The sequence below is a fragment of the Schistocerca cancellata genome, chromosome 8 (assembly GCF_023864275.1).
Source record: "Schistocerca cancellata isolate TAMUIC-IGC-003103 chromosome 8, iqSchCanc2.1, whole genome shotgun sequence".
Taxonomy (NCBI): domain Eukaryota; kingdom Metazoa; phylum Arthropoda; class Insecta; order Orthoptera; family Acrididae; genus Schistocerca; species Schistocerca cancellata.
This window is the reverse complement of record NC_064633.1, coordinates 448,711,503-448,738,560: the sequence shown is the minus strand read 5'-3', so window position 1 is coordinate 448,738,560 and position 27,058 is coordinate 448,711,503. Positions and strand designations below refer to the sequence as shown.

General features: G+C 46.4%; 1 protein-coding gene across 5 annotated transcripts in view; it reads left to right on the top strand.

Annotated features, from left to right (window-relative positions):
- LOC126094827 (protein daughter of sevenless) overlaps nt 1-27,058 on the top strand; it is a 282,985-nt gene that overhangs the window by 145,618 nt on the left and 110,309 nt on the right. For 2 of the 5 annotated variants that reach the window (XM_049909419.1, XM_049909417.1), the window contains exon 2: nt 21,127-21,174. The exons of the other annotated variants lie outside the window; for them this stretch is intronic. In XM_049909419.1, the coding sequence (XP_049765376.1) occupies nt 21,127-21,174 (48 nt within the window). The remainder of the gene's footprint in view (nt 1-21,126; nt 21,175-27,058) is intronic. 5 annotated transcript variants of the gene reach the window in all.

The window sequence follows — 27,058 nt, the reverse complement described above, 5'->3', positions numbered from 1 at the left end:
GAAGAAGTGGGGATTTTACCATGCGACCATTTCAAGAGTGGACCGTGAACATCAGAAATCTGGTAAAACACAAATCTCCGACGTCAATTAGGGACCAACGACGACTGAAGAGAATAGTTCAAAGTGACAGAAATGCAATCCTTCCGCAAATTGCTGCAGATTTCAGTGCTGGGCCACCAACAAGTGTCAGCGTGCGAACCATTCAACGAAATATCATCGATATGGGCTCTCGATGGGAGCGCCCACTCGTGTACCCTTGGTGACTGCACGACATAAAGCTTTACGCCTCGCCTTGGCCCGTCGACACCGACGTTGGACTACTGACCAGAAACATGTTGCCTGGTCGGACGAGTCTCGTTTCAAGTTTTATCTTGCGGATGGACATGTACGGGTATGGAGACACTCATGAATCCATGGACTGTGCATGTCAGAAGGGGACTGTTCAAGCAGGCGGAGGCTCTGTAAGGGCGTGGGGCGTGTGCAGTTGGAGTGATATGGGACCCCTAATACGTCTATATACGACTATTGATAGGTGACGCGTACGTAAGCATCCTGTCTGATCACCTGCGTCCATTCGTGTTCATTGTGCATTCCGACGGACTTTGGCAATTTCAGCAGGACAATGCGACTCCCAACACGTCCAGAATTGCTACAGAGTGGCTCCAGGGACATTCTTCTGACTTCAAACACTTCCGCTGGCCACCGAACTCCCCAGACATGAAGATTATTGAGCCTGTCTGGGATGGCTTGTAATGTACTGCTCAGAAGAGATCTCCACCACTTTGTACTCTCATGGATTTATGGACAGTACAGCATCCTAATGTATTAAAAGTATGTTGATAGCAGTGTGATGTGGAGCAGGAGCACTGTCTCAGTGTGTTCTGTTGTTAAGGTCTTCGCGTTCAGAAGTATTTTGGTAGCTCAACAAATGGTGTTTTCGCAGTTGGACGCGTTCCGGATATTAGACACACACCTGCAGACGACGCAAGCAGCTGTCTGCCGATGGCGCCAGTGAAAGTTGCGCTCCGGGCATTCCGTCCCGTCCTGAGCCTGTCCTCGCGGCCGCTGCGCCTGCTGCCTGTTCTCAACTTGCAACTTGCCGCCGACAAGAATGCTCGCGCCTCCTTTTTCTCGTAAATCAGCTCGGAAAAACCAAACCGAGTGAATCATAGCTCGCTTCATTCCTGCACATCATATTGCAAACACTAGCTGTAGGTGGACGGATTAAATCTTCCTAGATTTCCGTAAGGCGTTCGACATTGTACCACATTGTCGAACCAAGATTCGATCATACGCAGTAGTCTCGTAAATATGTGATTGGTTCGAAGAATATGTGATCAGTAGGACCCAGTAGGTTATACTTGACAGCAGATGTTCCATAGAAACTGGAGTAACATCGGATGTGCACAAGGAAGGGAAATAAGGCCTCTTGTATTATCAGTATACAAACACGATTTATCAAATAAGTTCAGCAGCGCCATCAAATATTCGCTCACAGTGCTGTTTTCTACATGAGATAACCGTCGTTGGATGATTGTAAGGAATTCAGAAAGAGATGGACAAAACTTCCACTTAGTGTAATGAGTGCCAGCCTCCTTTCAAAGTGGATAAATGTTAGGTAACGACTAAAAGAAAGAGAATGATCTGTGTAGAATCGGATTGCTTGTGCAGCGGTGAACATCTTAAACACTTCTAATCGTGGTACGAAGAAACGACATGAAATGGGATCACGTAAAATCGGTATTGGGAAACGCGAATGGCAACCTTAGATTTCTCCAGCGGGGTTCTGGGAAAATGCAGTGCACCTGTTAAGAAAATTAGCAGAAGGCGCCAGTGCAAGTAAGTCTAGAGCATTTTTTACGGTGTTCGGACTCGTTATCAAGTAGATATGATAACAGGCAACCTACTAATTCAGACGAACGCTGCGAGTATCGTAGCAGATCGACATGGACCATACCAGAGTGTGGCAAAAATGCTCAGAGAACTTGAACGTGAATTCTTGGAAGAAAGAAGACACGATTCTTCCGATTTACCATTGTGTAAATTTAGATAACCTGTATTCGGGTAAGGAAGGAAGAAAAATTGGAGTTTAACGTCCTGTGTACAGGATGGTTGCTGGAGACGGAGCACAAAATCAGATTACGAAAGAATGTGGAAGGAAATCGGCCGTGCCCTTTTAAAAGGAACCATCTCGGCATCTTCCTGGAGCGTTTTAGGGAAATCGCGGGAAACGTAGCTCTTGATTGCCGGACAGAGATTTAAACCGTCGTCCTTCAGAATGCGAATCTAGTGTACCTGTCTTCGAGAATGATTTTGTGACCATAATGCAGCCACTATCGTACGTCCCAGTAGGGTTTATGAGTATAAGAAGAGAGAGATTAGGGCGCTTAAAGAGGCATATTGGCACTCGATTTTATTTCGCAGCCCAATACGCGAATGGAGTAGGACAGACAGTCGATTGTATTGGTACGATGTTCCCTCCACCATGCACTGTAACGTGGTTTGTGTAGTATATGTGTTGACGATGTCTCCCGAGTCTCTTTTTTTTATCCTGGTTTCTCAAGAGCCACATCCCCAAGTATCTGGACACGTATCTGATATAAAGTCATGGTTTACTCGTAAAACATTCCCCCCTGCGGGTCCGGGGATTAGAATAGGCCCGAGGTATTCCTGCCTGTCGTAAGAGGCGACTAAAAGGAGTCCATCCCCCTCACGGGGGTAGTTAGCGCCTGCGTCCGGAGACGGACGGTTTCACGACCTATAATCGTGGTCTTTTTGGTTTTTTCACTTCTCGTTTCTTCCTTCCTTTTGTTGGTTCCTTTCTTTGCTCTTCTCCACCTCACTGTCCTCCTTACTCTTTCCCTTGACTTCTCCTTGCCTTCTCATTGCCTTTTCTCCTTGCCTTCTCATTGCCTTTTCTCCTTGCCTTCTCATTGCCTTTTCTCCTTGCCTTCTCATTGCCTTTTTCTCCTTGCCTTCTCATTGCCTTTTTCTCCTTGCCTTCTCATTGCCTTTTTCTCCTTGCCTTCTCATTGCCTTTTTCTCCTTGCCTTCTCATTGCCTTTTTCTCCTTGCCTTCTCATTGCCTTCTTCTCCTTGCCTTCTCATTGCCTTCTTCTCCTTGCTTCCTCATTGCCTTCTTCTCCTTGCCTTCTCTGGTCTCCGCCTCGGCGTTTGAGACAGTCTGTCCTCTTTCTCCCTCTCTCTCTTCTTTTCCTCTTCTTCCTTCCTCCCTGTGCGTGTCTGAAGGCCGACCCACGCGTTCGCACGCGTAGCCGGTGACGGGGTAACGCGTAAGTCCCCGCCCTGGGTAGACATGTAAGGCACGCGCGTACCCCCTGGTAAAGGCCAGGCCCGGGGAGGGGTGATTGCCTGAGCTGATACCTTCTGACCATGCCGATTGGTCCCACCGTCTGTTTCTCGGGAGGTGTGACCTGAGGTGTAAACATTCACCTAAGGCGGGAGTGCCCTCTGAGAGGGTCCCCACAAGGAAGGAGCGCGCCATCGGAGACGCTGGCAATCATGGGGGATTCCTCCGCAATGGATTCTACTCCATCGCTTTCGACTTCGACCCAAAAACGGAAACGTGACCAGCCAACAGTGACAAAATTACTACCGCCTGCCCCACAGTTCCTCGTAGTTTCTCGATCTGAGGACGGAAAGGATTTTTCCTCTGTCAACCCTTTCGTTATTCAGAAGGGCGTAGATGCCATAGCCGGATCTGTCAAATCTTGTACCAGGTTGCGTAACGGTACCTTATTACTAGAAACTGAGAATGCCTTTCAGGCACAAAAACTGCTTCGGGCCACACTCTTGTACACGTTCCCTGTCCGGGTGGAGGCCCACCGAACTTTGAATTCGTCTCGTGGTGTAGTCTATAGTAGCTCCCTCGACGGATTGACTGACGAGGAGCTTCAATCTTTCCTCGCTGAGCAGGGCGTGACGGCTGTCCATAGGGTCATGAAAAAGGTCAACAATAACCTTGTACCGACCCGGACACTTTTCTTGACCTTCGATAGTGTTAAGCTGCCATCGCGCATCAAGGCGGGCTACGAGGTTATTTCTGTTCGCCCCTATGTCCCGACACCTACGCGCTGCTACCAGTGTCAGCGTTTCAATCACACTCGACAGTCTTGCTCCAATGCGGCTAAATGTGTCACTTGTGGCAGGGATGCCCATGAGGGTGACTGTCCACCTCCGTCTCCTCGTTGTGTGAACTGTCAGGGTGACCATGCCGCATCCTCCCGCGACTGTCCTGTCTATAAGGAAGAACGCTGTATCCAAGAAATTCGGGTCAAAGAGAAAGTGTCCACCTCGGCTGCTCGCAAGCTATTGGCTAGTAGGAAGCCCACGCTGCTCCCAGCGGGGAAATACAGCACTGTCCTCGCCTCTCCTCGGACTACCCGGGAGGTAGCAACCCAGACATGCGATCTGACCTTCAGCACCACGGTCGTCCGTTCGGCCAGTGCTAAGATCGCGCGGTCGACTTCTCCTCTTCCTCCCATCACCCCACAGACACCAGCCACTTCCTCAGCTTCTGCTAAGTCGCAGACCCCGAAGTCAGATGCACGGGCCTTCAAGAAGGAACCATCCCGTGCAGACTTCCTCCGTCCCTCGACCTCCCAGCCTTCGACCGGTACTTCCACCAAACGTCCTTCTAAAAAGGCGCATAGGAAGCACAGTTCTCCTTCTCCGCCACGGCGCCTTTCTTCTCCTGCGCCACCCAGCGGTTGCCGCCCCAGGCCGTCATCCGTTTCGCCTGGCCGCACCGCTGTTAGCCGAACATCTGGCCGTTCACCGGCGGAGGAAGCTCCCCCTCCCGGCCATCCTCCCGAGATGGCCGATGACCCTATAGACCCCATGGACGATGACTGTCCGCCTACTGATAGCGGCGGCAGTGCTCGCTCGAAGCCAGGCCCTAAGCGGCCTTCGAGGTGACCCCTTCTCTCATCTTCCTTTTCTTACGATGGCACTTATTAACTGGAATATTCGCAGCATTCGCTCCAACCGAGAGGACTTGAAGTTGCTGCTCCGCTTGCATCGTCCGCTCGTCGTAGCCCTCCAGGAAACGAAGCTACGCCCATGCGATCAAATTGCCTTGGCACACTACACCTCTGTGCGTTTTGACCTACCCCCTGTGGTAGGTATCCCAGCTCATGGAGGGGTTATGTTGCTGGTCCGGGATGATATTTACTACGATCCCATCACGTTGCACACCGGCCTGCAGGCAGTTGCCATCCGCATTACTCTCCCCACCTTTACGTTTTCCTTTTGTACCGTTTACACTCCATCGTCATCTGCCGTTACCAGGGCAGACATGATGCAACTTATTGCTCAGCTACCTGCACCATTTTTGTTAACTGGAGACTTCAATGCCCACCATCCCCTTTGGGGCTCTCCAGCATCCTGCCCGAGGGGCTCCTTGTTAGCAGACCTTTTCAACCAGCTCAATCTTGTCTGCCTCAATACTGGCGCCCCTACTTTTCTTTCGGACACATCTCATACCTATTCCCATTTAGACCTCTCTATCTGTACTCCCCAACTTGCACGCCGGTTTGAGTGGTATGCACTTGCTGATTCATATTCGAGCGACCACTTCCCGTGTGTTATCCATCTCCTGCAGCATACTCCCTCTCCGTGCTCCTCTAGTTGGACCATCTCCAAGGCAGACTGGGGGCTCTTCTCTTCCAGGGCGACCTTTCAGGATCAAACCTTCACAAGCTGCGATCGTCAGGTCGCACACCTCACGGAAGTCATTCTCGCTGCTGCTGAATATTCCATCCCTCACCCTACTTCTTCTCCACGTCGCGTACCGGTCCCCTGGTGGACCGCAGCATGTAGAGACGCTTTACGTGCTCGTCGACGTGCTTTACGCACCTTTAAACGCCACCCTACAGTGGCGAATTGTATTAATTATAAACGATTACGTGCTCAGTGTCGTCGTATTATCAAAGAAAGCAAGAAAGCCAGCTGGGCTGCTTTCACAAGCACCTTCAACAGTTTTACTCCTTCTTCTGTTGTCTGGGGTAGCCTGCGCCGGCTATCTGGCACTAAGGTCCACTCCCCAGTTTCTGGCTTGAAGGTCGCGAATGAAGTCCTTGTGGCCCCTGAGGCTGTCTCCAATGCCTTCGGCCGCTTTTTCGCCGAGGTTTCTAGCTCCGCTCATTACCACCCTGCCTTCCTCCCCCGCAAACAGGCAGAGGAGGCTAGGCCACCTGACTTCCGCTCCTCGAATTGTGAAAGTTATAATGCACCATTCACCATGCGGGAACTCGAAACCGCACTTGGCCGATCACGGTCCTCCGCTCCAGGGCCTGATTCTATTCATATTCAGATGTTGAAGAACCTTTCTCCTGCGGGTAAAGGTTTTCTTCTTCGTACATACAATCGCATCTGGATTGAGGGACATGTTCCCGCATGCTGGCGCGAGTCTATTGTTGTCCCGATTCCTAAGCCGGGGAAGGACAAGCACTTGCCTTCCAGTTATCGACCTATCTCGCTTACCAGCTGTGTCTGTAAAGTGATGGAGCGAATGGTTAACTCTCGATTGGTTTGGCTGCTCGAGTCTCGACGCCTACTTACCAATGTACAATGTGGATTTCGTAGGCGCCGCTCTGCTGTTGACCATCTGGTTACCTTGTCGACCTTCATTATGAATAACTTCTTGCGGAAGCGCCCGACCGCGGCTGTGTTCTTTGATTTGGAGAAGGCTTACGACACCTGTTGGAGGGCGGGCATTCTCCGCACCATGCATACATGGGGCCTTCGCGGTCGCCTCCCTCTTTTTATTCGTTCCTTTTTAATGGATCGACAGTTCAGGGTACGTGTGGGTTCTGTCCTGTCCGACACCTTTCGCCAGGAGAATGGGGTGCCACAGGGCTCAGTTTTGAGCGTCGCTCTCTTCGCCATCGCGATCAATCCAATAATGGATTGCCTCCCAGCTGATGTATCAGGCTCCCTTTTTGTGGACGATTTTACCATCTATTGCAGCGCGCAGTGTATACGTGTCCTGGAGCGCTGTCTTCAGCGTTCTCTTGACCGTCTTTACTCCTGGAGTGTCGCCAATGGCTTCCGTTTTTCTGCCGAGAAGACGGTCTGTATTAACTTCTGGCGCTACAAAGAATTTCTCCCACCGTCCTTACGACTCGGTCCCGTTGCTCTCCCAATCGTGGAGACAACCAAATTTTTAGGCCTTACCTTTGACAGGAAACTTAGCTGGTCTCCACATGTGTCATATTTGGCCGCCCGTTGTACCCGTTCTTTAAATGTCCTCCGTGTTCTCAGTGGTATGTCGTGGGGAGCGGATCGAACCGTCCTACTTCGTCTATATCGGTCGATCGTCCGCTCCAAGCTGGATTATGGGAGCTTCGTATACTCCTCTGCACGGCCATCCATCTTACGCCGCCTCAACTCCATACAACATCGGGGTTTACGACTTGCGATCGGAGCATTTTATACCAGTCCCGTAGAGAGTCTTCATGCTGACGCTGGCGAATTGCCACTCACCTACCGGCGCGATATACTGCTTTGTCGGTATGCCTGTCGGCTACTGTCAATGCCCGACCATCCGTCTTATCGTTCCTTTTTTGACGACTCTCTTGACCTTCAATACGGGTTGTATGTCTCTGCCTTGCTACCCCCTGGAGTTCGCTTTCGTCGCCTCCTTCAACACCTTAATTTTTCACTCCCTGCAACCTTTCGAGTGGGCGAGAGCCGCACGCCACCTTGGCTCCAGGCTCAGGTCCGCGTTCACCTCGACCTCAGCTCGCTCCCAAAAGAGGTCACCCCCGGTTCGGTCTACCACTCCCGTTTTTTGGAACTTCGTTCGAAGTTCATCAACATGACTTTCATTTATACAGATGGCTCTAAGACCAATGACGGGGTCGGGTGTTCCTTTATTGTCGGGGCACAAAGTTTCCAATACCGGCTCCATGGCCATTGTTCGGTCTTCACAGCTGAGCTCTTTGCCCTCTACCAGGCTGTTCTTTACATCTGCCGCCACCGACATTCTGCTTATGTCATATGCTCAGATTCCCTGAGCGCCATCCAGAGCCTCAGTGATCCGTACCCGGTTCACCCTTTCGTACACCGGATCCAACGCTCTCTCCAGCAGCTGGTGGACGTCGGTACGCCGGTTAGCTTTATGTGGGTTCCTGGCCATGTCGGTATCCCTGGGAACGAAGCTGCAGATGCCGCGGCCAAGGCTGCGGTCCTCCAGCCTCGGACAGCTTCTTGTTGTGTCCCTTCGTCCGATTTTAGCAGGGTCATTTGTCGGCGCGTCGTGTCGCTGTGGCATGCCGATTGGGCTGCACTTACCGACAACAAGCTTCGGGCCTTAAAACCTCTTCCCGTGGCTTGGACGTCCTCCTCACGCCCTTCTCGGCGGGAGGAGGTCGTTTTAGCAAGGTTAAGAATTGGACACTGCCGGTTCAGCCATCGCCATCTGCTGACGGCTGCGCCGGCGCCGTTCTGCCCATGTGGGCACTTGCTGACGGTTAGGCACATTTTAATGTCCTGTCCAGATCTTACCACACTGCGCCTCGATCTTAACCTGCCTAATACTTTCGAAGCCATTTTAGCGGATGACCCACGAGCAGCTGCTCGTGTTCTTTGTTTTATCAATTTGACAAACCTCGCTAAGGACATTTGATGATGTTTTTTAATCCTCTGCCTGTCCGTCTGTCTTTTATTGTGTTTTCCCTTTTAGTTGTTGTTGTCAACTTGTGCCTCGCGGTGCATTTTTAGAGTAGTCAGGGCGCTAATGACCATTGAAGTTGTGCGCCCTAAAACCACAAAAAAAAAAAAAATCGTAAAACATTGCCTTATAGTAATACACTCCTGGAAATTGAAATAAGAACACCGTGAATTCATTGTCCCAGGAAGGGGAAACTTTATTGACACATTCCTGGGGTCAGATACATCACATGATCACACTGACAGAACCACAGGCACATAGACACAGGCAACAGAGCATGCACAATGTCGGCACTAGTACAGTGTATATCCACCTTTCGCAGCAATGCAGGCTGCTATTCTCCCATGGAGACGATCGTAGAGATGCTGGATGTAGTCCTGTGGAACGGCTTGCCATGCCATTTCCACCTGGCGCCTCAGTTGGACCAGCGTTCAAACTGGACGTGCAGACCGCGTGAGACGACGCTTCATCCAATCCCAAACATGCTCAATGGGGGACAGATCCGGAGATCTTGCTGGCCAGGGTAGTTGACTTACACCTTCTAGAGCACGTTGGGTGGCACGGGATACATGCGGACGTGCTTTGTCCTGTTGGAACAGCAAGTTCCCTTGCCGGTCTAGGAATGGTAGAACGATGGGTTCGATGACGGTTTGGATGTACCGTGCACTATTCAGTGTCCCCTCGACGATCACCAGTGGTGTACGGCCAGTGTAGGAGATCGCTCCCCACACCATGATGCCGGGTGTTGGCCCTGTGTGCCTCGGTCGTATGCAGTCCTGATTGTGGCGCTCACCTGCACAGCGCCAAACACGCATACGACCATCATTGGCACCAAGGCAGAAGCGACTCTCATTGCTGAAGACGACACGTCTCCATTCGTCCCTCCATTCACGCCTGTCGCGACACCACTGGAGGCGGGCTGCACGATGTTGGGGCGTGAGCGGAAGACGGCCTAACGGTGTGCGGGACCATAGCCCAGCTTCATGGAGACGGTTGCGAATGGTCCTCGCCGATACCCCAGGAGCAACAGTGTCCCTAATTTGCTGGGAAGTGGCGGTGCGGCCCCTACGGCACTGCGTAGGATCCTACGGTCTTGGCGTGCATCCGTGCGTCGCTGCGGTCCGGTCCCAGGTCGACGGGCACGTGCACCTTCCGCCGACCACTGGCGACAACATCGATGTGCTGTGGAGACCTCACGCCCCACGTGTTGAGCAATTCGGCGGTACGTCCACCCGGCCTCCCGCATGCCCACTATACGCCCTCGCTCAAAGTCCGTCAACTGCACATACGGTTCACGTCCACGCTGTCGCGACATGCTACCAGTGTTAAAGACTGCGATGGAGCTCCGTATGCCACGGCAAACTGGCTGACACTGACGGCGGCGGTGCACAAATGCTGCGCAGCTAGCGCCATTCGACGGCCAACACCGCGGTTCCTGGTGTGTCCGCTGTGCCGTGCGTGTGATCATTGCTTGTACAGCCCTCTCGCAGTGTCCGGAGCAAGTATGGTGGGTCTGACACACCGGTGTCAATGTGTTCTTTTTTCCATTTCCAGGAGTGTACATTGTCGAATTTGACCGCACAGTAGAAGTGTTTCCTGACCACATTTCAAGGGGGAAATGCAGTGATCCACAGTGTACCGAAACATATTATGAATATACAGTCAGATTTCAATTGTGAATCAGGAGAGGTTAGTTAGCAATATGTAAGGTACATATTTATCCTCCTCCACTTGCAAATCGTGCATTAATTTGGAGTGCCACAAGGTTTGGTGCTGGTTGTGTTCGCATTCTTAATTTATTTGTAAGTATGCCGGATTTAAAAAGTAATCACCGATAGGAGACATTACACTTACATTACATAAAACTGCCTCTGACCTTAATAATGGCTTCAATTCGGCAAGTATGTTCACAAGTTTGTTCAGATATGCCATATTCAGCTGAATCCACTCATTGATCATTACATCCCGTAGAGCTACGTAACTGCAGAGATGCTGATAGCTACGTATCCAAATCGTCCCAGATACACGGAGGTGACAAAAGTCATGGGATACCGCCCAACATCGCCTCGAACCTCCTTTTGTGCGGCGTTGTGCGGCAACAAGTCGTTGAAAGTCCCCAGCAAAAATACTGAGCTACTCTGACTCTAAAGCCGTCAACAGTTGCGAAAGTGTTACCGGTGTAGGATTTTGTCTCTCGATTATGTCCTGTAAATGTTCGTTGGGATTCATGTCGGGCGATCTGGGTGGCCAAATCATTCGCTCGAACTGCCCGGAATGTTCCTCAAACTAGTCTCGAACAATTGTGGGCCGGTGACATTGCTCATTGTCATCCATAAAAATTCCATCCATGTCTGGGAACGTGAAGTCCACGAATGACCGCAAATAGTCTCCAAGTAGTAGAACATAACCATTTCCATTCCGTGATGGGTTCAGTTGGACTAGAGAACCAAGTTCATTCCAAGTGTACATAACCAACACCTTTACAGAGCTACAACCAGCTTGCACAGTGCCTTGTTGACAACTTGGGTCAGTGGCTTCGTGGGGAATCAGTGGCTTCGTGGGGTCTGCGCCACACTCGAACACTGCCATCAGCTCCTACCAACTGAAAGCGGGACTTATCTCGACACGCCACTTTCAACCTTGTGCCTCGCAGTGCATTCATAACTTAGTCTGGGCGCTAATGACCACTGTAGTTGTGCGCCCTAAAACCACAAAAAAAAACTCACCACGCCACGGTTTTCCAGTAGAATATCGACCAACCGATATGGCCACGGGCCCAGGAGAGGCTCTGCAGGCGATGTCGTGCTGTTAGCAAAGGCACTCTCGTCGATTGTTTACTGCCATAGCCCATTAATTCCATATTTCGATGCACTATCCTCACGGCTACGTTCGTCGTACTTTCACGTTGACTTCTGCGGCTATTTCATGCAGTGTTGCTTGTCTGTTAGCATTGTCGGCCACTGTGTTGTCCGTGGTGAGAGGTCACGCCTAAAATGTATTCTCGTCACACTATTGTCACTGTGGATCTCGAATATTGAATTGCTTATCGATTTCCGAAACTGAATGTTTCATGCATGTAGCTGCAACTACCACTCCGCATTTATAGTCTGTTAATTCCCGTCGTGCGACCATAGTCACTTTGGAAATCTTTTGACATGAGTCAGCTAAGCACACACGCCAGCTCCGCCAATGCACAGCTCTTCTATACTTCGTGTACGCGATGCTACCACCATCTGGATATGTGCATATCCCTATCGCATTAATTTTGTCTACTCAGTGTATTTTCAATGGGATTAAGATGAGGTGATTTAGCAGCCCAGTTACAGCGCGATTGGGTGCGTGAATGTTCGCCAAACTATGCAGTCCTGTGCACACGGATTTTGTCATCTTGTGTACATTAATGATCTCTCATCAGTTACACTGCCAGAAGCAGAGTTCGTTTTCTTTGCAGATGACACAAGTATAGCAATAAATAGTATGTCGAGTGTAGTTCTAGAAAGATCTGCTAATGATATTTTGATGGATATTAATAAATGTTTTAAAGCCAACTCACTGACATTAAATTTCGAAAAGACTCACTATATGCAATTCGGAACCTGTAAGAGGTTCCCACCCAGCATATGCATAAAGTATGAAGAAGAGCAGATAGAAGAGGTTGACAGTCTTAAATTCCTGGGATTACAACTTGATAATAAATTCAGTTGGGAGGAGCACAACACAGAACTGCAGAAACGCCTTAACAAATCTGTGTTTGCAATTCGAGTGTTAGCAGACATAGGCGACATAAATGTGAAAAAGCTTGCATACTTTGCCTACTTTCATTCCATAATGTCATATGGTATAATATTTTGGGGTAACTATTAAAGTCAAACAAAAGTTTTCAGAGTCCAAAAGCGTGTAATACGTACTATTTGTGGAGTAAATTCACGGACGTCTTGTAGAAACCTCTTCAAAGAACTGTGTATACTAACTACTGCCTCTCAGTATATTTACTCCTTAACGAAATTTGTCCTAAATAATATCTCTTTTTCCAACGAACAGCTCAGTTCATACATACAATACCTGCACAAGGACTTAAAAGCACTTACTTTAGCTGAAAAAGGGGTCCACTACTCAGGAACACTCATCTTCAATAATTTGCCAGCAAACACAAAAAATTTAGTTACAAATAAAGATCAGTTTAAAAGGAGCCTGAAAGACTTACTAGGGGCCAACTCCTTCTTCTCCATTGACGAATTTTTTAATAGAAACAAATGATGTATTGTATATATTCATACTATTAGTATTGTTATTTCAGCATAAAAAAAATTGACATGTTCCACATCCACGAGGATCTCCTCAGCACTGATCTATGGAACGAAAAACTAATCTAATCTAATCACAAAGCGCTTCGGCCTGTACTATACCTTCCACACACTGTCACACTACGGTTTAAACACTCATGAGGCCGCCTGTGCACACACGACAGTCACTGACTACTTGTATTATTTGCCCAACTGGAGACTTGCAGGTTCAGGTACCACTTTGAGCGGTGGCCTTTTGCTACTTACCCGACACCAAATGTTCATGCATATATTTCTGCACATTGTGTTCGCCCAGAAACTGGTGGAGATGGACTTGCATTCACTGTCAGTAGCAATTCTTGCCTGGTTCGAAACCGATTGTCAGTGTCGATTATGAACGGTTTCCGATCACTATTTTTACGTCATTTTACGTGCATACGAGTGGTACATCTTTCCTCGTAGGCACTTTGGACATTCCGCGTTGATAGATCAACAAACTGGCCAATGCCTTCATAGTGTAGTCATCGACACCGCCCAAACACAGTGTCTCCTTTCTGCAATTCTATCCCATCCCCATGTCGACCCATACGTTTCCTTACTGGCACACACCCACCACTTCACTGCCAGGTTCTGTGTCGACGGTGGCGGGTGATATAATCGCATGATGTCGGTTCTAAACGTTCTGCAACATCCCAAAGCGGTTAGTGACTAATATTGTACGAAAAGCTTATGACCTTTCGAAGACAAACTGTTGGAAACCAGTTATGTTTGATGCGGGTGATTAATATGTTTGTGATCGGCAGACACAGCTCGAATGATAGCTTATCAGGATTAAACTGGCTCACATCAGACAATTCGTGTGAAACTTTTGAAAGCACCCACTGTGCTGTTGGAAAGGTGTAAATATAACCCGCTGGTATCAGAAATACACGTCACTAGTCTTGCAGTTTAACGTCGCCTTAAAAACACACTTGTTCAAGAAACTCGTTTCGACATCCTTTACAGTTACTCTCTCGTGTCCACTTGAAGACCGTACTGCTAGCTTATGTTCCCTGTGTACACTCTATTTTGTTTTATCTAAGTATCTTCTAGGGCCATGCAGTCTTAAATATCTGTAGCTTTGGCCGTAGCTGAAGCGAACACCAGGAACATTGTGTAAAGTAGATACTAGCACATCTTGCACAGGCACATACAGTAAACATGCCCCTCATCATAAATTTAACAAATAATTAAAAATAGTTTCAAATTAACTAAGATTTGTACATGAGTGCTGAGAAAGAGGAATATCTAATTTAGAGAACAGGTCTTTAAGAGGCCACCTGAGGACATAGATTTTAGAATTACCCAAATATTCTTAAAATACCTGTAAAATATCGTAACAGCCACTCCTCAGACGTACAATCTGTTTACCTAGATCCAAGGCCCAACAAGTGCCGTTAGAAGCGTAATAAGTACAAATTTTCAGTGTGAATATTACTCTACTACTACAGCTTGTAGATAGATGACGATCTTCGTCGTCCATCAGAGTAGTCATTTAAATACTAAGCAAGCAGTATTGGATAAACAGCCACTCGCTACAGTTGAAAGAATAGCAATTTTCTTTCGAAGAGTATCATTTCTGGTATTTTTAAAAGCCCATTTATAATCTGTGAACAGGAACGCTTTATACCGGTTGAGTGTTAATTAATTATTCATACGTCGTACTCTATTGTTTTCTGAAAGCCATTATAACGTGTTTTCTCAGTTGTCCAACATCACTCAGGTTTCTACTTCATGGTATGAGGTACGAAACCTGTGCGCGTGCACGTTGGGGTGGGGGGAGAGTAAGTAAATCAATTACTCAGCATAAAACTCTACGTATATTTCATTACTGTATTGTTCGTCGTTCCATTGCTCTGTGTGACAGCATCCGTTCTAATGTCTGCTACTGTATGTAATATTGGCAACACAACGAAAGTAGTACTAAGTGAAGGTCTCGACGACAGATTATTAATTTACAGTCCTCATTACTCTTCCATGTGATTTTCACTGCCTAGATACGAGAAGAGGATCCACAACCCTTTAAACACAAGATTTTTTATGATTGTATGCTATTGTAGGGATTCGCACGTAGGAGTCGGAATCACAGCTTCAGTCGTTCCTGCACTGCTTATGGCTAAAGGCAAACGGCGTATGCTTGTTGCGAGACGACGGTGTGTAATGTTTTCAAGATTCATCATAAAATGAGCTGTCGTATACTGTTTAAATTCACACGCACATCTAAAGAATGTCATCTGTATGTTGTTACTGAAACTTAAATTTTGCGTTCGACCTTCAAAGTGGATCCCATATCACTGCTGCGCCCGCATCTCGTGGTCGTGCGGTAGCGTTCTCGCTTCCCGCGCCCGGGTTCCCGGGTTCGATTCCCGGCGGGGTCAGGAATTTTCTCTGCCTCGTGATGGCTGGGTGTTGTGTGCTGTCCTTAGGTTAGTTAGGTTTAAGTAGTTCTAAGTTCTAGGGGACTGATGACCATAGATGTTAAGTCCCATAGTGCTCAAAGCCATTTGAACCATTTGCCATATCACTGCTGCGCATACTTCCAGCTGCACAGCCGGACCGATGCAGTCAATGAGAAAATTCAGAGTTGTCGTGCGAACTCGTAATTTACGCCGTTGAGAGAGTTGAAGCTCGGACTTCATTCCGTCAAGCTTTCATCAACAAATGTTTCTTCCTGTTACCGGCTGTAAAAAATGTTCAAATATGTGTGAATTCCTAAGGGATCAAATTGCTGAGGTCATCGGTCCCTAGACTTACACACTACTTACACTAACTTATGCTGAGAACAAAACACACACATACACACACACACACACACACACACACACACACACACACAAACACACACACACACATACAACCATGCCCGAGCGTGGACTCGAACCTCCGGCTGGAGGGGCTCGCTACCGGCTACATTGTGTGGTTTCTGATAAGCATGAAGTTAATTCTGCTTTGCAGAGGAAACAAAAAGATTGTTCTAATCCCTTTCTATAACCTCTGAGTTCGATTGCTCTTATCTAAAGAAATATGGTTCGAAAATTTATAAATTTGCTGGCAGGTGTGAGAAATAATACAACGATTTGAAACAAAATTATTTTACTTTAACTGCTTTTTGTCACAATGTAAGAGGCGGTCCCCGCATCGGCAGTTCACCATTTGTCGGAAGTCGACCGGAGTGAAGCCACACCGCAGTTTTCACGGGCTGTACATTTTTGTAGAAGTTAACAAGCGAAAATAACGATCTGAAAGGTGCATACCGGCATGTGGGCTGAAAATTAAGCAGGAACTGAAATCCAGTAGCCGGCCGGTAAACTAGAAAGTAGCTATCGGGGATATTCGTACCAGGCAAATTCATTGTCCACCTGCACTTGATGCACGCAAACTAACCACGTGACTACTAAGCTGCAAGTACAGCAAGTTCGGCAGTGCGATATTGTTACGCTTTGTGCTGGTTCCTGCACCGGCTTGTTCGTTTCTTTTGCGTGAACTGCGTGGCACGTCGTGCGCTACCGCACACCGCAGCCTCGCACGATGTGTACACAATGCATTAGCGAGTCACAGTACGATGCTAAACAGCCTGCTGCTTGTAGCTCCTTTTTCAATATCGCATTTATAGTTCGAAATGTGAGGTCTGTTAAGGAACCCAACATTGCTCCGTATCCGTCAAAACCTCCCGAATAATCTCGTCGCCTCACATTATTAATATTTCGCTTAATTTCCAAACTTTCGTTTCAAGCAAAGGTAAAATTCCCCAAATCGAGCTTGTGATTTTTCTCAAATGATGGCAGAACGTTAATCTTTTTCTTTGAAGGAAGGTTACGGAGACGATGGTCTAGGTCGAAAAAAGTATTTCGAGAAGGTGACACTAGACCGGAAAGACATTTTACTTCAGCTGGTGGTGTCCACAATCAATAAAAGAGCTGGAGCGCGCCACCCATAGCCTGTCAGAACTTGCGGAAAAGACTGAAATCGTAGTAGGCTCGAGTAAGGAGGCATACACTGAGTAATTGAAGATGCAGCAAAGATAGTTCCTTGTTTGATGCCTAAAATGGACATGATACAAGGTGCCAACGTTTCAAGGAATTCTTTCTGACAGGCTGACTGTGGAGGAACTTTTATGCAAAGGATCATCACTATAGAAGAACGGTGAAATTACGGCTATGACATTGAAGTGAAAGTTCGGTCAATACAGAAATGTGACTTTGGGGGGGGGAGGGGGGGGAGGAGGAAACAGGCGAGGCTGAATAAAAACAAAAAAAACTTTGATTAAAGGTCAGCCAACTGTCATTATTATGCCAGCATCCCGAATCGGTTGGACGACAAAATATGCAACAAGTCTGTATTCATGGCAGGACAATTCATGATTTCTTCACCGTAACACCCGAGTAACCACAGCTTCGTTAATTCTGAATTATGCGACAAATAGCAGATGAATGACATTCCTAGCTACCCTACTTCCGAGCCACCACTCGATCTGTGTTCTCAAAGATCGGTATCAGTCTAGGAAGAAGTCCGTTTGCGGATCATACGTGACAGGAAGGTCGTTAGAAACACGTTGTCTGCCTCGAGATTTCTGACAACCACAGAACAGCATTCTGCTGTGGCTGCCGGCTGCCACGTAGCAGTAGCAGCAGTCAATGTGCTCCAGAAACCTTCCAAGACTAAATGGTAAAGTGCAAATGCAATGGCGGAAATATATGAGTAGGGGTAGGTAATACTTTTAAAGCTACAAAGACTTAAGATCAAAAAGTTGAAAGAAACATTTAAAATAATGAAGTTCAAGAAGGGATATCTGTCTAGAAGCGATATCTATAAAAGGCCGTTTGCTATACACTATACTCGCGAGTAGAGAGACTAACAAAGCTTCCGATAGTGTGCAGCGCTGTTTATTGTCTGTTAGTAGAAGACAGTACGATAATGTACACCTAGGTTTCAGGGAACCTGTATATAGAGATTTACACTGAGGTGACAAAAGTCGTGGGATAGCTCCTAATATCCTGACAGACCTTTTTCCCGGCGTAGTGTAGCAACTCCACGCGGCGTGAACTCAGCAAGTAGTTGAAATTCCCATGCAGAAGTATTTAGCCAAGCTGCCTCTGTAGCCGTTCATAATAGCGAAAGAGTTGCTTGTGCAGGATATTTTCCACGAACTGACCTCTCTCTTATGTCCTATAAATGTTCGATGGGATTCACGTCGGGCGATCCGCGAGGCCAAATCATTCGCTCGAATTGTCCACAATTTTCTTCAAACCAATCGTGAACAATTGTTGCCCGGTGGCATGGCGCATTGTCATGGGAACATGAAGACCTTAAGTGGCTGTAAATGGTCTCCAAGTAGCCGAACGTAACCATTTCCATTCAATGATCGGTACAGTTCGATCAGAGGACTCAGTCCATTCCAAGTAAACGTAGCCCACACACATGGAGCCACCAAAAGTTTGCACAGAGCCCTGTTTAAATTGGGGTCTGTGGCTTCGTGGGGTTTGCGCCACACTCGTACTCTACCATCAGCTATTACGAACTGAAATACGGATTCATCTGCCGAGGCCACGGTTTTCCAGTTGTGTAGGGTGCAACAGATACGGTCACGAGCCCAGGAGAGGCGCTGCAGGCGATGCCGTGGTGTTAGCGGAGGCACTCGCGTCGGTCGTCTGCTGCCATAGCTCATTAACGCCAGATTTTGCCGCACTGCCCTAACGGATACGTTCGTCGTACGTCTGGCATTGATTTCTGCGGTTACTTCACGCAGTGTTGCTTGTCTGTTAGCACTGACAACTCTACGCAAAGACCTCTGCTCTCAGTCCTTAAGGGAAGGCTGTCGGCCACTACGTTGCCTGTGGTGAGAGGTAACGCCTGAAATGTGGTATTCTTGACACACTCTTGACCCTGTGTATCTCGGAATAGCGAATTCCCTAACGATTTCCGAAACTGAATGTCCCGTGCGTCTTGCTCCAAGTACCATTTCGCGTTCAAAGTCGTGCGACCATAATCACGTTGGAAACTTTTTCTCGAGTACAAATGACAGCTTCACAAACGCACTGCCCGTCTACATCTCGTGTACCCGATACTAACGCCATCTGTATAAGTGCATTTCGCTGTCTTACGGCTTTAGTCACCGGAGTGTATAACTCGCTACACTCTGTTAAGCGGGGAGGATACAAAATCGTCTTTGTGATCACATTTCGAATAGCGCCTTACCACTGTGTGCACTGTGATCATTGATAGATTACGTCGTATCGTAAACTGACGTAAGATACATTCAGCATTTAAAAATATAGTTGAGCGACTATCCTACGTGCGCAATGCGATTCTTTCATACGTGTGTGATTTATAACTTGACTGTGAAGCGAAACGGATTCACAGATTTTGGGAATAAGTGTCTAAACGTTGATGAAACAGTTACCGGTATGTCGCAGCTGCTTTGTTTAGTGAGGGCAACGACTCACCTGCTGACAGTAGTTGTTCCTTTATTATGCTAGAAATGACCTCAGTTATATGAACTCGATAACGTTTGCGGTGGGGTGTACTCAAGCTAGTACTGGAAGTTTTGGTTCGGGCGGCTTGCTGTGAGTGGATGTCATAGTCCATAATCTCAGTTAACAAACATCACATTCGATATGGGAAAAGGCTACTTATAGTGGGTTCCAAATGAACTGTGGAGGAAAGGTCTTCTAAAACAGCACAGCAGAAACCAAAAACGTGTGTTTCCTTATCCTGCAGAAGCACCAGTAACTAGGGTTACCAGGTCTCCCATATTTTGTCTACATTTCCTCGTGTCTACCGTATTTTCGGGAGGTCTCCCATATTTTACAGTTTTCCCCCATATTTTACCCATCTCACGTATTTGATAATATTTTCCGTCATATTTCATAAAGTTTTATTTATTTATGCTAACATTTCTGTATCGTTGAAAGTTGATGTAATTCAATTTTTTGGTAAATGACTAATCCTATAATGCTGTGAAAGTTGTTTTAGTTAGGATTTTTGAGTGCCATGTACAGTGATGAATTCTCGTTCATTTTCAACTTGTTTTGTAGAAAGGAGTTTCAATATGTAAACGTTTCGGGAAACATTCGTTATTTGTGTACACTTTTGTGTACAGTTAGGTACAACGGTCTCGGAAAGGTAACACTTGTCATTAATGCCACGACGGGACTATTATGGCCATCATTTCCAAAAACTCCGGTATATTTAGTGTGAAAGTCTGAGAATCGTATCAGAAACTAAAATCTCACGCTGCCATTTTGATCTTAAGAGGGAATCGAAAAGTGGAAATTAAGATATCCTTACCAAGTTCATCCAATTCCTGTGCATTGTCGGTGTTGTGCGTGACGAGTTAACTGGCGCCAGATTTCGTCCACGACACTGTTCGAAGAAGCGGATTCTAAATCTCCGTCCACTCAACCACTTTTAGGTTTTCCGAGAGTTCCCTAAATCTCTTCAGATAGATGTGAGGATGGTTAATTTGAAAAAGCCACGCCCGATTTCCTACCCAATTCTTATCCAAATCCTGTGTACTATTTCCAATGACGTCGTCGTCGACGGACTTTGAAACTTTTCTCTCTCTCTCTCTCTCTCTCTCTCTCACACACACACCCTTTCTCTTTATGGCAATCCGTCGTTTAACGGTTGTGGGACATAAACTGGGAACGTGTACTTGTGATCTTAACACCACGTAAGGACGATTCTAACGTTGTGGTATGGACACTTCACTTTAGCGGCTCGGCAACACCTGCGTTCGGAAAGGGACATTTTTATTTTATTTTTAAGTCCGTAGTCTTCAGAATTATTTGATGTTGTCCTCTGTCTCCTACATCTACATCCGTACTCTTGAAATCACTGAAATTGCATTGCGGAGGGTACTTTCCATTATACCAGATTTTTTCCGTTAGCATTGCTCAGTGGCCTCTGTGTGCGCAGTAGACTGATCTTTTCTTCGACGTCCTTTTCTTAAAGGTATGAATCGTTCTAATGTCAAGTCCTGTTCACCAAAATTTGACTTGCATGTGTGGTTTGGGAAAATATCGGTTAGATGATTGTTCTGATTCATTTGACAGGACTTTGTGTGGTATGAGTGGCTTTGAGTTAACAAATCGCGATTATCATTTGTAGGTGGCGCACGCAATTGTCAATCATGGTATGACGAAGAAACAGGATAAGGTAAGTCTCAGAAAATGGTGTAGATTCTCTAGTAACAAAAATGCTAATAATAGATTGTAGGTAGTTTTCTTACTGTATTCGTAACACCTTTACCACGGCTTTAGAGCAGAACAGTGAGATAACATAAGTGTACATGCACTAACAATTTTATGACATTTAGGCCCACTCCAAAATTGTGTTGTACTTAGCCAGTTACAATGGCATTAAAACGTCTAGTCTTTTAGAAATGCTATATTTTGTTTTGTTGTCGGCATAACAAACTAACATTAAAGTGTAGGCATCGCTGACGTCGGCAGAAGTACACTGAATAAGCCTTATATTATCATGCAGTGTATTCGTTTATTAAAATGGTTGACACATTGAGCAAGCTCTGTTGCTTCAACGTAATAAACATATACCTTTTTATATCAAAGGTAAACCATCATCTGATCCATTAAAAGTTTTCACGAGACGAATATAAAACGGTAGCTAAATCAGTGATACTGTGTAGTACGTATCATTAACAAAGAAGTGTGAGAAACTGATACAATTTGTACAGACATGTACTTTATAGCAAAGCCTGGGAGGCACAATTGTGAGTTGTACAGCTGGAACGTAAATTAAGCCACGAAACAGCAAATACCGTACGAATGATGCTATGCGGATTTAAGCAAATGGGTGGCGGGATTCCAAAAGATGGTAAAGTACTAAGGCGACCACCTAACAGAAGGTGGGTATGTGACATACGAAAATATGCAAGAGCTAACAGGGTGCGTACAGCTGAAGATAATGCATGGAAAAGTATAGGTGCAGCCTTCATACAGTAGGGGACGTTAAATAGAATGCGGTGATAGTGGTGATACGATATAATATGAAATGAGATTGCGTGTGCGGAAACGTAACTGTTACAGCCAGAAGCTATGTAGTTGAAAATCTTAGCGTCACTGATTCAGCTACCATTTCTTTTTCATCTCGTGAGAACTTTAATAGGTGATGGTTTCCGTACATTGAAGCGCCAAAGAAACTGGTATACGCATGCTTATTCAAATACAGAGATACGTAATCAGGCAGAATACGGCGCTACGGTCGGCAACGCCTGTATAAGACAAGTGTCCGGCGCAGTTAGGTAGGTTGCTGCTGCTACAGTGGCAGGTTATCAAGATTTAAATGAGTTATAACGTGGTGTTATAGTCGGAGCACGAGCGATGGGACACAGTATCTCCGAGGTAGCGATGAAGTGCGGATTTTGCCGTCGGACTACTGCACCATTGTACTGTGAATATCAGGAATCTGGTAAAACATAAAGTCTCAGACATCGCTGCGGCTGGAGAAAGATCCTACAAGAACGGAACCAATGACGACTGAACGAGAATCGTTCAATGTGACATAAGTGCAATCCTTCTGCAAATTGCTGCAGATTTCAGTGCTGGGCTGTCAGCAAATGTCAGCGTGCGAACCATTCTACGAAACATCATCAATATGGGCTTTCGGAGCCGAAAGCCCACTCGTGTACCCCTTGATGACTGCACGACACAAAGCTTTATGCCTCGTCTGGGCCCGTCAATACCTACAGTGCGCTGTTAATAACTGGAAACACATTGCCTGGTCGGACGACTCGCGTTTCAAATTGTATCGAGCGGATGGACGTGTATGGGTATGGAGACAACCTCACGATTCCATGGACCTTGCATGTCAACAGGGGACTGTTCAAGCTGGCGGAGGCTCTGTAATGGTGTGGGGCGTGTGCAGTTAGTGATACGGAACGCCTGATCTAGATACGACTCTGACAGGTGACACGTACGTAAGCATCCTGTCTGATCACCTGCATCCATTCATGTCCATTTTGCATTCTGAAGGACTTCAGCAACTCCAGCAGGACAATGCGACATCCAACACGTCCAGAATTGCTACAGAGTGCCTCCAGGAACACTCCTCTGAGTTTTAACACTTCCGCTGCCCACCAGACTCCCCAGACATGGACACAATTCAGCATATGTGGGATGCCTTGCAACGTTGCCCGTAGATCTTACGCCAGGTCTTCAACAAGGGCTATTTTCTCATAATTTATAAAGTATAAAGTGAATTGTTTGATGGAGGGGGACAATAGATTTCCTGATGACGATGGAGAGAAGTTACCTAGCCTTAGAAACGCGCTCTTCAAAAGGCACCAGAAGTGAATGGATATGGGTCTTGTATCTTTCTGAGAAGCAGTGAAGTGAAAGTTCAGCCCATAGAAAAAGAATCTGACGATTGATATTTGGGACTGAGGGACTTGGCGGGTAGCAAACAGTCGTGAAGTGGAAGCAGTGTGCAGAAATAAATTCTTACAGTACTTTTTCGTAATACGTATGTAATAGAGGAGAGTAAGAGGAACGAATGAAGTGACGGCGGACCCTCACGTAGTCAGTTGCGGTCTTAGGAAGATTGTTGCAGGAATGGGTTTCACTTCATGGAGAGCAGCAACGAGATAAATGGGAATTACTGTTCGTGTTTAATCCAACATCCAAGAAGATAAACATTACACACAGGGGCAAGGAACGCTCGAATGTTTCGTGTATTCTGTATAAAACTGTTTGTACATTGCCATCTTAAATAATGCTTATGCCAACTCGAATGATGCACACGATAGTGTATGGAAATTTGTTGCAGCAATTATTTACGACGTTGTTGTGATTATAAATCTGTTGAGTCGCATCGTGATAAACGCAGTGGACGCAGGTGATTTGTACAGCTTGCCAGCAGAGTCATCCGTGAAGATGAGTTATCGATGGATGTTGGAAATATATTGACTAAGATGGAAATAAAATGTTGTGGACTGTAACATGGAAATATATACATTTAGAAAGCGTTCGAACTCTAAGAAGGGCTAAATGAAATCCTGTAGTATGTGAAGGAATTAATTCATTACAAGAATTTTGAGCTGCGAACCCACCTACCTATCTCCATCGAAATCGAGGAATAAGTTTTAAGGTGTAAGTAAACCACCACTGCAGCTGCTGCTAAGAAAATGTTTTAATTTTCGTTCCTGGATGATTTTATCGACATCTTCAGATAGCGAATACTTGCGGTCTTGTCGACTGCTTTGGCTTACATGAAAACATTTCAGTAGCGTGTAGCTCTAGGCCGTTGCCTTATGAAATATCATCAGTTAGAAACGCAATTGAATCATAACAAAGATCCAAGTCCAAATGACCTAAGTAAACCACGCACGCATACACAAGCAACCGACCAAATAAAACTAGTTTTCAAATACTGTGACATCAAGTAATTGTGTACACATACGATAAATATTCGATTTACCACGCCTTGGCTTTTCGTTAAGTGGCTCTAATATTTGTGTTGTATTGTTCTGTATAGCTTGCATCATGAAACCAGGTATCGAAGCACACTGGGCGAAACACGCTAACCCATCGTGCATCACATCACTGTTATCCTCTTGGAAGACGGGATTGTCCAGTGCATACTTCTTATGAAGATAAACACTGTGGTGACAGAAGTCATGGGATAACTCGTAATACGGTGGTAGGGCCTCCTTTTGCCAGGTGTAGTGCAGCAACAATCCCCTGCAGAAATATTGAGCCAGGCTGCCTCTGTAGCCGCCCATGATTGGAAAGTGTTGCCGATGCAGGGTTTTATGCACAAAATGATCACTCGATTATGCCCCTATAAATGCTCGTTGGGAGTTTGGTGGAATTACGCGACCAAATCCTCAGAGAGTGGCTTAACTGGATGCGATGTAACTGCACAACACTGTGGACTCGACTTCCTAACCGAATCCGGGCAGTTATCAAGCCCAGGGGCTTAATTAAACCATAGTAAATGGTGATTGTAATGAGTTTTCTAGGGGTGACTAACTTTTTGTCCTGTGAGCTTAGTATATAGGGTGACACTTGGTCATCCAGAATTTTGAAAGTAAATATCCTGCCTCCTGTTCACGGTAACCTGAATCTGTGGACCCGAGCCATGGTTAACAAAAAAAAAAAAAATCTCAATTTCCATGGCCATATGTGCCTTCGAAGTTTCGCGTCATTTGAAAAGAGCCAGTATCACGACTCGTGGGACGACATTACAGGCCTGTTAAGGCCTACTGTGAGGTAGAGACTACACTCGTCCACTACATGGAGTCTCCTTCGCGATATAGCTCGGAAAGTGATGAGCCTGCATAGACTAACAGCATCGATTCCTGTTTTGTTTGATTCCGGTAGTGATTGACACGGCCTGACACTCGTATTCGATTCCTGTTATATAGGATCTTTATATTTTCTTATGCATGTAACAAACAATGATTGGTACTTCGTTCCTTGTAGACTCGTCGGATAGAACACCTCGGGCAACTTCATTCTCGGTGTTGTGGTCACGTCCAAGCACGATAGTTCTTTTCTGCCATTATGTCAAATCTCTACCTCCACCCAGCTTACAGCACTGATCCCACACTAGTAGCTGGCACATCCACACCACTTCGCTGCCATGACTAGTCAACGGTGGCGGGTCATACAACCGCCTGGTAGGAACTCTACAGAGCTTCAACGCGACCAGTCTGGTCTTTTAATGGGGTGACAGAATATTTTCTTGGGACAACTTACCAGCATGCTGATAACACCCGTTTTGATAGGTCCCAAAAACTAGGTACTTATCACGTAATGATCGATAAGCATAACGTGTAGTGAAAATTCAAGCATTTTGAAACATCGGCTGAGGTGGTAATTTACATACGAGGGTCACTCCAAAAGAAATGCTAACTATTTTTTTAAATCCATCTTTTATTCTACATGTTTTGAAAGTTTTACAGTTTGTAGATACATAAAAAAAATGGTTCAAATGGCTCTGAGCACTATGGGACTTAACATCAGAGGTCATCAGTCCCCTAGAACTTAGAATAACTAAAACCCAAGTAACCTAAGGACTTCACGCACAACCATGCCCGAGGCAGGATTCGAACCTGCGACCGTATCGGTCGCGCGGTTCCCGACTGCAGCGCCTAGAACCGCTCGGCCACACCGGCCGGCGTAGATACATCCTTTAAGAACAATATTTTCATTTCTCCACATAATTTCCATCCATCTCAACTTCCTTATGCCATCTTAAAACCAGCGCCTGTATACCCGCGCGGTAAAATTCAGGACCAACCTGTTGGAGCCACTGTTTGCCAGCGTGCGAAAGGGAGTCATCATCTTCAAACCTTGTTCCATGAAGAGAGTCTTTCAGTTTCCCAAAGAGATGATAGTCACATGGAGCCAGGTCAGGACCGTAAGGCGGGTGTTTTAGTGTTGTCCATCCGAGTTTTGTGATCACTTCCATGGTTTTTTGACATACATGTGGCCGTGCATTGTCGTGCAACAGCAAAACATCCTGCTTTTGCCGATGTGGTCGAACACGACTCAGTCGAGCTTGAAGTTTCTTCAGTGTCGTCACATATGCATCAGAATTTTTGGTGGTTCCACTTGGCATAATGTCCACAAGCAAGAGTCCTTCGGAATCAAAAAACACCGTAGGCATAACTTTTCTAGCAGAAGGTGTGGTTTTAAATTCTTTTTTTTTTTCTTGGGTGAATTTGCAAGATGCCACTCCATTGATTTCTCTTCGTCTCTGGTGAAAAATGATGGAGCCATGATTCATCACCTTTCACAGTTCTTCCAAAAAATTCATCTCCACCATTCTTGTACTGTTCCAAAAGTTCGCTGCATACCGTTTTTCTTGTTTCTTTGTGAGCCACTGTCAACATCCTGAGAACCCACCTGGCACAAACCTTTTTTAACGCCAACACTTTCAGTATTCTGCAAACACTTCCTTCCCTTATCCCAACGTAGCGTGACAATTCGTTCACTGTGGTGCGTCTGTCAGCAATCACCAATTCGTTAACTCTCTGCACATTGTCTGGAGTGTGTGCAGTACGCGGCCTGCTACT